At 42.2% G+C, this 12,118-nt stretch overlaps 1 protein-coding gene across 6 annotated transcripts in view; it reads left to right on the top strand.

The window, feature by feature from the left end:
- rbfox3a (RNA binding fox-1 homolog 3a) overlaps positions 1–12,118 on the top strand; it is a 286,766-nt gene that overhangs the window by 31,599 nt on the left and 243,049 nt on the right. For 4 of the 6 annotated variants that reach the window (XM_088284863.1, XM_088284864.1, XM_088284865.1 and 1 more), the window contains one exon: positions 6,622–6,706. The exons of the other annotated variants lie outside the window; for them this stretch is intronic. In XM_088284863.1, coding sequence (XP_088140989.1) covers positions 6,622–6,706 — 85 coding nt within the window. The remainder of the gene's footprint in view (positions 1–6,621; positions 6,707–12,118) is intronic. 6 annotated transcript variants of the gene reach the window in all.

Here is a 12,118-nt window from a genome sequence, read left to right as displayed (position 1 = left end):
CGTATTCATTTGGCCAGATTCTGGGTTTGATATTGGTGCAATGAGACCGAGACAATTAGCATCATGTCATCCGTCAAGAGTCCGGCGCAATGGAGGGAAGCCAGTCACTTTTCAAAATAAAACTTTTTTTCTGCCTCGAATAATAAATGAGCCGGAAGTGCTGCAAGCTTTTTTCTTCCTTTTCTTTTAGCCGTGTATCTCGCCGCGGCCCGGTGGTTGGGGACCACTGTTCTAACATACAGTAAATTTGTCCTTCAAAAACACTGTCTAAAATCTAACCACTCATGTACAGAATGTCAGCTGAAAAACGTCCATTAATGGCAAGACATTTCCAGTGCACCATGAGCGTTAACACTTTTGTCATTGGCCTCTGGGTTCAAATGGTATTTCCTGGGTCAGGTCAGAGATTTTCCTAAAGCATGAATTAATATCATTAAGAGACAGGTTTCAGCCCAAGTCAGCATGGAATCTGATTAGCACCAAGTTGATGTGATAGACTCGATCAGCCCTGTAGATGTCAGCCTAATTGTTTTTGGCACTGTGTTTGTGCATGTATTCCACTGAGCTAATTGAAGTGAAACTCAAAACTGTCGCTACGTTTCCTTGCGGGAAGGACTCTAAAAACCAGACATGGGGCGAAGGCAGATTCATGTAAGGATTATTTATTTACTTGGTGAGGAACCGGCCCGGAGAGCTGAATGCGGGCAGAGTGCGAGATGCGAGATGAGGCCCACAGGTGTGGGGTTCTGGCGGGCAAGGTGCGAGACGAACGAGGCAGGAATACAGGCGCAGATGTCGGGACAGGAGCTCCCTGTGGAATACAGATACAGCTTCAGATCAAGGCAAGAGGGCTTCAGTATGAAATGGATGCGACTGACTCTATGACAGTGGAAGTCATGGCGGATTTGAAGTTTTGGACTGCATTAAAACTGCAGCCGAAGATGATAACGGCAAAAAAGTTAGTGTGTAATAAAACATCTACTTAATGTCATCAGAGAGTGTTTTATTATACACAAGAAAGAAAGTTCTTATAGCAAAGCAACACTCAAATGTGCTGCAGATTGCCAAGCCAAAACTGCCAATATTTTTTCCACAAGCAAACTTGCAACTGGTTCAGATATTTAACCAATTATGTCTCAAATAAGAGTTAAAAGAAATAAATCAAACGCAACAAAGCGAAATTTCCAAACGCACATTGTTTCATTTCATGTGGTTTCGTTATCTTTGTCTCATGGTAAATAAGGAGGCGCAGGAGGATCGAGGGGGGCCATTCCACAAACTATTTGCCAAAATGTCTGTTTTGTAAAAGACTTAATGTAGTGTGAAATTAACACAACCCCCCCACACCCGCACCCCCACCTTAAAAAGCATTCTCCGCAGCCTCAAAACAGCATGGTAGCCACTTGTGATGCTCAAGCTTGTCCACCCAAACATTAAACGTTTCCATTTAGGATGGTTGGGAGGTGAAACGTGATTGATTTGCATTTTGAAGAGAAATTGTGCTGCTTTTAATTTCCGGAGCTGTGTATGGATGAGCCATGCATACATTGTGTTTGATGGCAGGACATTACCGTTTAAGGAAAGGGGGGGTCACACGTATTGTGAGATTAATTTAGCTCTTGAAAGAGAACTTTATTGCTTTTTTATTTTACTACATATTCAGTTTTTGAACTTGTATGACGGCAAAGAATGTTAAAATGGAATGAACATATTTTAGAGCGAATTACGTCTTCCAATTGGAACTTAGTTTTATTCCATAAATTGGTTCATCATGCGATAAATGTTACTAGTGCACTTTCTGGTTGATGTGTAATTCTGACTCCACGCTCAAATTTCCCCCGAGCCTCAATTAAAGAGCAAACAGGAAACGCTAAATTACACTTTTTCAACCAGTGGTTTCATTCTAAATTGTTAATAAATGGACTAACTTCACCAGACTATACATTTGAGTAGATCATTTTAACACACTGCAACAACCAGCCTTCACCCTCCCACACTTCTAATTATCACGCTCAATACTTTTGGTAAATGAATTAGCAAAACTTTGCCATCCCTCCATCTCCGTGTGCCTGAAATTCTGTTGGCAAGAGAAAATCGAGAGAGGCCTGCACTGTAAAATCCATTAGCGCACTGAGCCAAAAGCTTAATTCTACCCTCTCCATTTCTGAGTGTGGGCGAGAGTGTCTACTTGTGCTTTGCTCCTACAGGTAGAAGAATTGGCCATCCCCCCTGTGGGACACCGCTCACTGGGTCAACAAAATGAGTCTAGATCTGTTTTGACCTCTGGGTTATCAATCTCTCCATGGAGCCCTTCTCCATTACTCTGTGCTGGTAAAAGGAGCGATGGCACCCAGCAGTACTCCTTTATCATCCTCTTCCTCATTCTTTGTGTGCCTCTTCCATGCACCGCAATCCCTTCTTCATTCCCTCGCTGCTCCTCTCGTAATATAAACTCGACTCTAAGCTTCAAATCCAGCTCTCCGTTCCTGATGCCCATCTTTACGCATGCACGCTAACTGACAGCCGTGGCACAGTGAGAGTGAATGTTATAGTTTAGCTCCGCATGTCAAGTGGGCCAGAAGTGTGTGTGTGTCGGTGTGTACATATGTTTTGGCATCTTGGGGGCCATTGTTAGGTCAAGGGTCAGTCAGTGTATCATTTCAGACGTTGTAGTTGACCACTCCTTCTGTCACTCACCACTGGAGATAAGTGCCTATTGTGAGCGGGGGAAAAAATGGTCTGCAGCCGGAGTTTGACTGGTCCTTGCCTGTGTGTGTGTGCGTGTGTGTGTGTGTGTCGAGGTAAGTGTCTGGGAACAGCTCAGCTTGGCCTTGCGTCAATGCGACTTATGTGCAGCCATGCATAACCATCTGACAGCTACCCCTCCTCCTCCAGTTCATGCCGCACTCCTCTACTCACACAAGCAATCGCCCAAGTAGAACATGCCAGACAAAATACCTCCAAAAAGCTGCAACAAAATGCCATGATCCAAACAAATTCAAGAACACATGAGAGATAAAGTAACTGACATCTGTCAGTCTGGAAAGGGTTTCAAAACCATCCATCCATTATCTGAGCCGATTCTTCTCATGAGGGTCGCCGGCGTGCTGGAGCCTATCCCAGCTGTCTTCAGGCCGTAGGCGGGGTACACCCTGAACTGGTTGCCAGCCAATTGCAGGGCACACGTAGATGAACAACCTTCCACTCTTACCTAGGGGCAATTTAGAGTGTCCAATCAACGTGCCATGCATGTCTTTGGAATGTGGGAGGAAACCGGAGTACCCAGAGAAAACCCACGCAGGCACGAGGAGAACATGCAAACTTTTGCAAAAAAAACAAAAAAAACCAAACAAATAGGCTAATCAAATCCAAACACAAACCCAGACTATGACATTGTGTTAAAAATTTAAAAAAAAAATGAAAAAAAAATCTGGAACGGGCTAAACCATTATACACATTAGTGTACCTGATCATTCTCTTGAGAGGGAGCATTCGTTTAAGGACACCAGTTGACCTTTTCAAGCCAGGAAAAAAAAATTAAAAAAGAAAAATAATTCTTCCAGGGTCAATTTGTTGTCGCTGTGAAACTTTTCTTTGCTCTTTAGGCATTTTAAATAACTTTTTAACATGTCATAAAGTCTTGCGGTTTTTCTGCACACATCTTGCTTTTAAGCATTTCAAATTGCCAATTTCATAAAACATTTCAGTTCAGTTCTTCTGGATAATCTAGCATGTGGTATCAAGTCTTCTTATGTCTTGTTCGTCATTGTTTGAACAAAAGAACAAATGACATCTCCTGATAGGACGTCATTGTGAATTGTAAATTTTGGATGTCAGATATGTGTCCCTGACAGTGATCTCGCACAGCAGGAGCAGTGTTACAACAGGAAAATCACAAAACAAGCCTTTTACCATCACTGTACTTTCGCAAAATTAGTATTAGTTGTATTTTTTAGTAGAATAAGTAAACGTAATGACAAGTAGCACTGGAGGTGCTAAGGTGGCTGCGCAAGGGCACTGGTCCCACCTAAAATATGCTCCGGTGCTAGGCCCGATAATTGACTTTTGGGTATTTTCAGATTTTATTTTTTTTTTGTCCAGGAATTCTTTTCCACATTTCCACTCATTTAGGGAACATGTAATGAATGTTTAGTAGCGTTTTCAGTATTTTAGTTTTCTCTTTTTTTAAATAAAAAAAAAACATTATTTTCATTTTCTTTGAATTTTTTTGGGGCTTTGTGGACCACCGGAATTATACTTGGATGTGAATGGCGGCAAAGATGCTACCGATAACCCAGTGTCCGGTTGATGCCGTCAGCAGTAAATGATCCAAGAACCATCTGATTTAGTCTACTTGAGCTGGTGCAATTTTCAAAACTTTCATATAGGATTTCACATTATAAATATATTTGTGCCCAAATCATGAGTCAACAAGCTTGCTAAATCAGGCACCAGTAGAAGATAATAATGCAAAACAATTTAGGAATCGCCCTAATTTCTATGGAAGCATAAAAAGGCTGCTTTGTAGAATGAGATATAATGGCTGCCTTTTTTTAATTTTATTTTTTTAAAGTGCGATCATTCCAATGTGCTGGGCTTGTTTCCCTTCTGGCTGGCTGGCGGGGGGGTGGGGGGTGGGGGTTCTCCCTTTCAACGCGGCCCTCTCAAGCTGCACAACACAACAGTAGTTGAATTGGAAGCCAAATTCAAGTCGGCGGCGTTCACTTCATCCCCTAGCTAATTACCTGCAGAGTGGCTGGATGCTTATTAACTCTCCCACTTTAAAAAGTTTATTCCAACGCTTAGAAGTCAATCACAAAGCAAGTACGCAGCTAAAAATAATGGCCATCTTTTGCATTTTGGATATAAAAAAAAATAGAAGGTAATATTTCGCAGGGGAAAATGAGGAACCCTGACAACGTGGTGTAAAATTAGCCAAACTGCTACTTTCACATGTAAACAAAGCACATGTGGGCTGTGAGGATGCTGCATTTGACTAAAATGAATAATTCCACGCAGGTTGTCTCAATTGTTTTTCTACGGCTTGGTCGGAGATGTGGTCCTGTCCTCATTGCTGAACATTGCATTCCTGATATCGTCATCATACCATTCATCAAGACACTTTTTAGTTGTTCTCACAAACACTCCCCCCTCGCCCCTCCAAGTCGTTAGCTGTGTAAGTTATACACACGGTCTTTGCTGGATAAAATTATTCCTGCAACATAAAAGGGCAAATGACATTTAAAGGAAATTCCTGTCCTTCTCAGTGAAGGCCACACACTAAACCCCATGACAAGATTTATTTATCCTAATGAAAAACGTCTCCTCAAGGGACCTTTAGCGAATGACCCTCCAACCTTACAAAATGTCCTGACAACAGTGTTAAAGTTATCTTTCCGGTGCCGTCCATGAAAGAGGCGCACAGAAACTGCATTTTCTAATTAATTTTCTGTCATTGTCCAATAGTAATTTTCACAATTGTTAAAATATGTCCCTTTAGTGATAGGGTCTGCAGGAATTAGAATTAATTCCTTTATTTAATTGTTCCTACTTCTCAGTGGCAGTGGTGGCGGCAGGCAGGTTGAGGTAATTTATTTCTTGCTTAGGATGAGAGATGGTCCCCAGCCAAGTCTGCCAAGGGAGGGGCGGTTAATTGCACTAGATTGTCTTATCTTCTGGCAATTATGCCCGTCTCTTTGGAGTTTCGGCCTCCAAATGGCTAATCGATGCAATCAGACCGCAGACGAGGTAGAGATGTGGGACCCAGACTGGACTTTGGGTCTTTCCAAGTCACTGGCTTCCGACCAGTGATAGCAAGCAGTCTTTAAATACAATGGCAACGCTTACTTTGATTACTTCAGATGATTCTATGTTGCTAATGTGGCGCCAGGTCAGCTGCGGCAGCAAGACAAATTGGCATTGGAAGTTTTGCACCATGCATGCAGACTTGATGTAATCCATTCAAATAACAAATAGTAGTGGGACCAATCTTTCAATACATCCCCATTTTTGTCTTGAATCATTTAAACGAGTTAATTTAGCAAACCATGAAAAATAACGTTTTTAAATGCAATGCTGAAACTCTATTACAAGAGTCAATACATTTTTTCCCCCTGCGGTGAGTGCGCAAGTGCATTAGCCTTTTCAGATTGTGAATGCTACTGACTTTGTGACTTCCTAACCAAATAACACTCTCAATTCAATCTTTAAAATGGTTTTGACCGTAAAAAGCAAGCCCATAGCCTGTCTAACCAAACGCGTTCTGCTGCCGTCAACCAACAGTGATTGCTGCGATTTTCGGTGAGTGACTGACTTACTCAGTTGAGATAAGCCTCACTATTACTGATGCAACTCACATTTCACAATCGCAGCAATGTAGACAGGCTGTGCGCGCTTCTGACTGTATTTTGTGTCCCTTCGAGGATAAACGTGAGCGTTTTTACATTTGCCACATTTCAAAAGAAATTTTAACAGCAGCTATGTTAGTTAGCTCAGTGTTCCACTGATGTCTGGATTAAAATCTTTTCTTTGCTATTCTTGGACGCCAGAGAGCAAAATAATTTTTTTACATGCTTTGTTAAACTTCCCGTCCTGCTGCTTCTTCTTTATACATCCCCACAGACAAGGACAAAGCGCCGATCTTTCATGACAGTAACCCACAAGACGACTCAACCTGCTCACATTTCCGCAATCGTCTCTCCTGCAGGTAATTGACTTCCAGTCAGATTTGCTTCACTTTTAACACTTCCATAGCTCCATTCCAAGAATGGAGTGAATGCCCCCTTTGAAGTGGCTCCTGGTTTGGTTCTAAAAGCCCTTGGCATCCCTGTGCTGATTGAGAATCAGGCTGTGTCAGAGTCAAACTGGCAGGTGGAGACTGGCGTTGCATCAGGATCTGCCTTTATCACCGGGCCCTCTTCAAAGAGAAGATAGGGTTTTGTGATAATGAGAGGGTAGCTTGAAGGGGTGGGGGTGGTGGTGGTGCGGTGTCTTGGGGGGTGAGAGAAGAGCTTGGGCTGTTGCACAGCATTGTAATTGTGACAGCAGCAGCTGCCTTCTCTCCCGGGGTTCCGGGACTCTGCAGTGACACCATCCAGCAGACAGTAATTAATTGAACAATTCTCTCTGTCTAAGGTGATACAAAGGGGCTGAAAACTGACAGTGAGGGGCAAAAAAGAGCGAAATAGTCATACACTATTTAGCAATAAAAGACCCAGCGGACTGGTTAAAATCTGTCCGATGTTCCCACACAGCCTTATCAATTGCATCAAAGTGTTAGTACAAGTTTTCTGATTTTATTTTATTATAAAACCTTATTGCGTAAGGCTAGACTTGACTTAAAAAGACAGCTGCTTCCAAGTCATTTCTTTACAGTTCAAATATTAGCCCAGGATGGCTGTGGCAATTGAAGTCAAAGCCAAGTACTAGAGATGACTTAGCAGTCTGAAACTGAAATCTTATGGGTTAACATAAATGTGTGAAGAAGTAATTGAGAGCCAAAGTAAGCATCATAAGTTGCGTTGAATTTGAATTATTCAACCTCCACCGTTAGCCTCTCATCAAGCACAGATGCTTTTTATTTTTTTTGGGGCAGGAGAGACGGCCTGGTGAAATGCAAGGGCGGAAAGAAATTAAAAGGATGCAGCGCGATTCTTTTATGAAAAAGGTCGATGACGGACCAGTGCCCGGGTTGTGGCCGGTACAGCTCTAGAATTTTTGTGTGAGCATTACTTATTCGTACTGCTTATACTGATCACCATGAGAGGACCGTATATTGTCTACTACAATATTGTTCTGGTATCAGAAAAGAAGAGCAAGACTTGCATTAATATTCAGAGTAAAAGAGTTTACCATTTGGTCCAGAGCTGTTACAAAATCACTTGCATCAGCTGGAGGATTTTGCTAAAGATGTTGATACAGTGAGGAAATCTTAGAACCAAACCATATTTCAGTTATTTTAACATTTTATGGAGGCATAACAGCACCGTCTAGGGCCTAAGGCCATCACATGAACCTCAGTAATTCAGGTCGGAGTGTAAATCACACAGGTTTGACGTTCACTACGAGTTACTCTTGGGGGCATAATGCTGTAATGCACTTGCGTGTGTGTGTGTTTGTGTCTATGGACTATCCTGGTCCCGGTCATGTGGGTGTATCTGCAGTGCTGGCCTCGTTAAGCGGAGAGCAATAATTGATGTCAACAGGGTGGCCTCTTCTTACTGTGTCAACATTAATCACCAGCCGTGGATGCCCCCACCCCTCACTGTTCTGCTTAACATTCAGAACGCCTAGCCAGAGTCAGATAGATCAGAGCCATAAACACACACGTGTACACACCCCCCCACACACACACACACACGCACACACACACCCACACATTAAAAGCAGACATTCCGGCTTTCCTCCTAAGGTGGATCTCATTGATTTTGTAGTATTTCGGTTTACATGCATTTGTAGCCCACCTGGGAGAAATTTCGGACAGGAAGCATTTGTTTGTGCATGACATGGGTCAGAGTTGTATTACTTCAAATGTCATGTCGACCACAGCACTAAAATTTGAAGAGCATAATACTTTGATATTTCTTTGATATAAAAGTGACTGAATCATAGCTGGCATTATTTTTGGGTGTCATCTCTAGCTAGATGGTGAACTTCCCGTTGTATGAATGTGTTGTTCCTTTCATGATGGAATATTCCATTAAACATTGTGTGGCTGTGTATAACAGTGTTATTACCTTATTACCTTTAAGGTCGTAAAACCGTCGCCAAACAATGTGCCCTTTCTACATTTGCTGTGCATCAGAAGCCAAATTGCCACACGGCTTAAAAAGTGCTTGGTTCTCTAAATTCACTTTCTGATGTAACCAGTAAAGTTGAAAGGGGCTGACTTGAGAATGCGAGATGCTTTTGCGAAAGCAAAGCAACACAAGAAACATTGCGAGACGTGGTATGTTTTAAGATTTGTGGCACATTGTGAAACCGCAGCATGACACCAGCGCCAAGTAACAAGATGAAAACAGTTGTAATGGCCCCCACGATGGAGCAGCTTGCCATTCAAGGGGGTCTTAAGAAGTGCAGTAATGCCAACTGAGGAAGCAAGGGTTAAAACCTCAGACTTTTATTTTATTTTTTATTTATTTATTTTTTTTTTTACTCCTGCCAGTTCTCAGCTTCACTTATATGATGCATTTCTGGATTGGCAATTCTTGTGTTCATTGTAAAGTGGGTTACATGTTTGATTTTCTGCGGTTTAATGAAGTGTCGGCTGATTTCCGTCCCTCGGTATCTCCCTCCATCATTTTCGCTCCATGTGCGTCGAGGCTCGCCGCACAGCTTGTGGAAAATGGATGGAGATAATGTCTCCAAGGATGGGGTTGATATGGTCAGTATGTTTCCGTTTCAGTTGCATACACACACCCAGAGCCGGTGCTTGGCTCCCTACCCACGGGGACACACACAATTGAATGTCTTGCGCGTGTCAAGTGCTGTGGTCTCCAAACCGCTGGCTGAAACAGTGGCGTCAAATCTTGACAGGTAATATTCAAGTGCCCATTTTTTTTCATTTCTCATCACTTGTAGTTTTGGCTAATGGAGAACAATGTTTATGAATAATGAATCAACTCCTCACAGCTGTATATTTGCATCTGCAACATATCACTGGCGTGAGATTTAAGAGCTGTTCTAAAGTACTTCCATCCTGCAAAAAAAACAAATAAAAGAAATAATAAAACATAAATTTTTTTAATTTTTAGTTTTAATCGGACGATTAATTTAGACAACTAGACTGTTTCAATAAATGTTACAGCATTTAGTAAAGATGCACGAATCAATGCCAATTATCTCACAGTAACTGATAGAAAAAAAACACAACACCATGCTGTGCTTGGATGAACCACTTCCTCAGTCAGGGAAATTTAGCATCTTAAGCTTTACGATAAAAGGTCTTATGTTCAGACAAACAAATGAACTTTCAAAGAGCAGAAAATCTTTAGTCAGTATTGGGTGAAGATTGATTAGGTTGCTCCACTAATGAAGTCTGTTGCTTGCCCCCGGAGCACAACCTAGCACCTGGTGACATTCGATATGAGCAAATTATTTGTTTTCCTAATCTTCGGCGGCAATAGCTAATTTGTAAGGACTTGAGTTATGCAACCACTGATGTGCCCAAAAAAAAAATGCAGAATGGCCAAAATGTTTAACAGATGATTTCTGAATACTTAAGAGGTGCTCTTGAGCAAGGCACTTTTGAAATTATTATTATCCCCAGAGATACATTTTGCAGTTGTATAAATATTTCATTAAAAACCGTAATTCTGAATGACATTGCTGGGGAAACCCCTGTTTGTCCCACATGAAGGAAACACCCTGCAGAGCTCCAAGCGGCCAATTGATTACAACTACTCGAATACTGTGAAGGTCACAAAAGTGTGACCCTCATGCCAAAGGCGAGAACATAACCCGTGTGAGCATTGCACTCACACGTACCGACACCGGCGACCTAACAGTCCGTCGTCAGAGAGCAAAGGTGACTGGAGCAAAAATGTGTTGTCGCAAACGTAACGATCAGCTCCCTGTGTCCGACCATCTGCGCTATGTAAGACTCAGCAGGAGGACTTGGAAATGAGGTCAGCTCAGCTTTTGAAGCTGGCAAGCCGCAGGCAGACGAGGCACCATGCGGGGACTGGAAGCTCACATCAAAGGCAGTCAACCAAAATAGCCAAATATTATTACAACTGTGTGTTTGTGTGTGGGTGTGCGTACGTACGTTGCTCAGTCTGGCCATGTCGGGATTCCAAAAACATGAGTCACTTTGTCCCCAATTTGCTGCTGATGTAATGTGTTAGGTGAGTGGTTTGAAAATAGAAATACAGTTTAGACCCAGAGGCCTAACAGTAATCTGATCAAGCGTTTAAAATACGTTTTTTAGTCCAAACCATTCAATTGGACTTTTTTGGTTAGATTATTTTTCTGTTTGGTGTGTGTATATATGGAAAGATGGAGCAGTAGCGTGGCAGGCAGAACAAGCTTGGAAGCCGTTCAAGCAAGATGCGCGGGTTAAGGGTCGAAGGGGGATTTCATTCAGAAATTTAAAGAAAGGGCGTGCGCTCTGCCTCTTGGAGCACTCGCGCGCTCGGAGCTTGAGTTAGGGCGTCGGATTGAATTTCCAAACACTCGCTTATGCCGCAATTGAGAAGTAGCGCCAGTGCTAGTCAAGATGGCGGTGTGCACAGTGTTTTACAAATCTCCTTTTTGCTACGATTTATTCCTTGTTCGACTCTGCGACCGCCAGTAACTTAGAGACTGACCACACAACCGTTTTGCAGTGCCTTTCATTTCTCGCAAGAATTGGAAGTCCGTTCTGGAAATCATTATATTCCTACAAACATGCCAGAGTTTTATGTCTCAAATAAGTCTTATTTAATGTCATAAGCATTCACACTAAATGATGTTGTCTTAGGCTGTTTTTCTGCTTTGAAAAAGGTCCATTTCATTTTAAAAATTGGTTTTTAATCGTTTTGTGGAACGGCTTTAAGATTGTATAAACATCAGCAGAATAATGCCCTTGAGTGGGAATTTATATTGCACAAAGGCCTCCCTAAACCAGACAAACAGAGCCATGAGGTGCAAAATGGAATTACTTTGCTGGCTTTTTTAATTATTATTTTTATTTATTTATTTGTTTTTATAGCGGAATGATTCGAGTAGTCTTTTTTTAATTTTTTTTTATTTAAATGTCTCATCCAACTCTCTCCTATCCAATATGTAAACCCCAGATTATTGTAAAATCTTCTGCATTTCTCAGACACAAGCAACCAGTCAAGAAGTTCGATTCCCACAGATGCAGGGCGCTGTCTATCTGTATGCTGATCTCTCGCCCTCTGACAAACGTGACAGCGGGGACAAGCTGTTACTCCTGCTGAAATATATTCTAACAAGCCATGCCTGACAGGCTGGGCCAAGGCATGATCTGGGATGGGCAAACTGCGCTTGAGCATGTTTGTGTGAGAGACAGCCTGGTTGTCTCCATCGAGCCAGCATGACGCTCCGAAATGGCTTGAGAAGCCAACCCTTACAGATTTGACTTAACAAGACCCCGTTCCTACCCTTCCATCTTGCC

This window comes from Idiotropiscis lumnitzeri, chromosome 20 (genome assembly GCF_059441095.1).
Source record: "Idiotropiscis lumnitzeri isolate Australia: NSW breed Sydney's pygmy pipehorse chromosome 20, RoL_Ilum_1.0, whole genome shotgun sequence".
Lineage (NCBI taxonomy): Eukaryota > Metazoa > Chordata > Actinopteri > Syngnathiformes > Syngnathidae > Idiotropiscis > Idiotropiscis lumnitzeri.
The sequence above is the reverse complement of the archived record's forward strand: the minus strand, read 5'-3'. Positions and strand labels throughout refer to the sequence as shown.